This window comes from Pavona decussata, unplaced genomic scaffold (genome assembly GCF_977016875.1).
Source record: "Pavona decussata unplaced genomic scaffold, jaPavDecu1.1 SCAFFOLD_426, whole genome shotgun sequence".
Taxonomy (NCBI): Eukaryota; Metazoa; Cnidaria; class Anthozoa; order Scleractinia; family Agariciidae; genus Pavona; species Pavona decussata.
This window is the reverse complement of record NW_028145783.1, coordinates 684,611-687,500: the sequence shown is the minus strand read 5'-3', so window position 1 is coordinate 687,500 and position 2,890 is coordinate 684,611. Positions and strand designations below refer to the sequence as shown.

Genomic DNA, 2,890 nt, shown 5'->3' with positions numbered 1-2,890 from the left:
GGACCGCGCCCATCCACGGCTCCGTACCTGGTCTCGTCTTTGCAAGATGAGCAAACTCGTACATGTACACCGGGGCAACTTTGCTGTGAACATCAGCCACCTCGTGACTTGGGGCGACGAAGAGGTAATCACCAACAAGATCTACAAGTTGGCTTCTCAGTGCGTATTTATCACTGTCGTCAGGCCATGGCGTGTACATGAACTTCAAGGCGTCTGAAATGAGGTTAGCGGTTTCTCTCCTGAAAAAAGAGGCAAGACAAGTGCTGTTAACAACTGTATCAAATGCAAAACCAGTAAAACTGTAGAAATGCAGGGTTATATTGGAGGATAAAATCCGGCATTTATACATGGTCGACTCATCTGATTACTATTTCTATGCTTAAATTGCAATTTCTATACATGAAGATTACATGAACCAAACTAATTGTAAAGCTGACACTACGGCTAAGAGCAAATTATTTGGGCCAATATTTCAACTAAGTACCGCTCATCTTCTTCGGGATCAGTTTGGTTTATTTAGACGTAAAGTGACATCTGGCACTTGCAATTCTACTACAAGAGATCCAAAACAAAGGTACTAGCTTCTAACTGACTACCAACTTACTTTCTGTTCCGCACATGTGTAAACTTTGTTAAAAATGATTTGAACAAAGCTGGGCGCACACCGTTGCTCACGCTTTCCATCAGCTCAAAGGAGGCGTTCACCATAAAACCAAGAAACGTGGCACCCTCGTTACTGGTAAAACCGATTATCAGCGGCACTTTCTTGTAACCTCCGCTTTGTCGGAGATTCCGAGGCGTGTCATGAAGAAAGTTCTTGTCTACAACTGGTGCCCACATTGGGTGATCAGTAAATTTATATTTAATTAATTTGGTGGCTTCCATGATGTCTTTGGCCTCTTTCTCGCGAATGCAGGCTACCATGGCGTTATGGTTACTCTTTGCACAGTTGAGCTTTTCAGCAAGTTCTTTGGCAAAACGGACGCCTAAAGACGTCGGCTGAATCGCAAAAGGGCTCAAATCTACACCGCTCTCTGCAATGGCTTGATGGAAGAGATCTTTGGATAGAGGCGATAAGAGATGAAGGCTCACACTCGACCCGCCAGCGCTTTCTCCAAATATGGTAACCTTGTTGGGATTCCCGCCAAAATTTGCAATGTTCTCTTTGACCCATTTCAGTGCTTCCACCTGATCCAACATTCCGAAATTTCCAGGAGCCGCGGAATCCCCGGTCGTCAAGAAACCAAATGGACCGAGACGATACTGGATTACAACTACTACCACCCCCTGGAGAGCCAGAAGGTCGCTGGGATGGGTGACTGCAGTACCAATCTCGTATCCTCCACCATGAATGTAAACCATCACTGGTAAACTCAAACTGACATTCGGGGTGTAGACATCGAGATACAAGCAATCCTCGCTGTAAGAGAAATTTGCAGTCCAAGCCTTTATGAAATAGGCTTCATAGCCCTTTCTTTGCACGCACACGCCTCCGTGTTTTTTAGCCGGCCGAACGTTTGGCTTCCATTCTTTTAGCGGCTGTGGTGCTTTAAATCTTAGATCTCCAGTCGGAGGAGCGGCGAAAGGAACGCCAAGAAACTTGCTGACGGATTTGAACGAACCAGAGGCATTCGGGTACGAAACCGGCTTAAGCCCTTCGATTTTTCCATACTTTGTTGACACTATCACTGACCCGACCAGATGCAACAATGCACACGATATGAACAACTTTGTTAGTCGAGTCGCCAACATGCCTCTCTTCGTAACGTATGCGATCACTGAGAGCTGCTTCTGTTTGACTCAAACTCTACGCAAGCTTATAAATTGATGACTAACAAGTTTGATCGTCTATTCAGCAACTTTAAAATTAGACGCGTTCAGGTCGTGTTCTTTGTCACGCCAAATCAATTGGCATTTACGTCATAAGTATTTTCCGGTACGTAAACAGTGTTGCGGAATTTTTTACGGGCTCCGCATTCGCCGGTTTACAAACTGAAGAGGACTGTATCTTTCCCATTTTGAAGTTTTATTCTAACCTTCCAACAATCTCCAATGTCCAATCTACAATTTACTATTCTCCATTTGCGATTAAAACTTCCGTTCTCAATTCGTTCTGACTCGAATCTGACCTTGCATTGCAATTGTAGTAGATTTACTCAGTTCCATTTGCGCAACAAGTACTTTCCCTACAATCACGAGCACAGTAAAATCCCAAGCCTACACTATTGTAATGCTACTAAATTTAATTCTTATTACACAATTACACGAGTTTCTCTTCCTTATTACTCGGTCTTCCACAAAGGAAATTCCGAGTTTAAAAATGGGCACAGTTTTGGTTCCTGTCACAAATCACGCTCTGACGTATTCTGCGCGTGCGCAATGTATAAGAGTATGCAGAAAAGGTCAGCGGACTTTAGCGGAGTACATGGGCGGAGTGTTGGCAGAGTGTTTGCGAAGCGAAGCTATCTATCTGTCTTCGGTGGAACTTAGGGATTGTAAGCTTGCTTACTACATTATTTCTAATACGCTAAATCCATGGTAGACTCACACTAAAACATGACGAGTGTCCATTTTGGAACAGGTCGCCCCATGAACTTTACGACAGACCTTTACGAGCGAACCCTTCCGAGTGAATCCTTTATCGAGAAACCTCAGTAGATTTAGTGAGCTATCTATGGAGTTTGAAACACTTAGAGAATCATCTATATTTCGAGAAACTGACGCTATTGAACAATTTTAAAAACATTACGAATAACTGGACTACTGAAATGCAACAGAGTTACCCTGATAAACGCAAGAGTCTTCTCGAAGATGCAAGGAACGCCATTATTTAAGCTAAGTTGCTTTATAAAAACGACATGAGTAAGCTTACTCTTCAACGGCAGCTTTT

The 2,890-nt window shown here is 43.5% G+C and overlaps 1 protein-coding gene across 1 annotated transcript in view; it reads right to left on the bottom strand.

The window, feature by feature from the left end:
- LOC146450794 (pyrethroid hydrolase Ces2e-like) overlaps nucleotides 1-1,879 on the bottom strand; it is a 2,775-nt gene extending 896 nt beyond the window's left edge. Inside the window, exons 1-2 of the mRNA XM_085099974.1 lie at nucleotides 605-1,879; nucleotides 1-239 (exon numbers count right to left, since the gene is read on the bottom strand). The exon at nucleotides 1-239 is cut by the window's left edge and continues 896 nt beyond it. Of these exons, the coding sequence (XP_084956100.1) occupies nucleotides 1-239; nucleotides 605-1,752 (1,387 nt within the window). The 5' untranslated portion in view covers nucleotides 1,753-1,879. The remainder of the gene's footprint in view (nucleotides 240-604) is intronic.
- Between the last annotated feature and the right edge of the window lie 1,011 nt (nucleotides 1,880-2,890).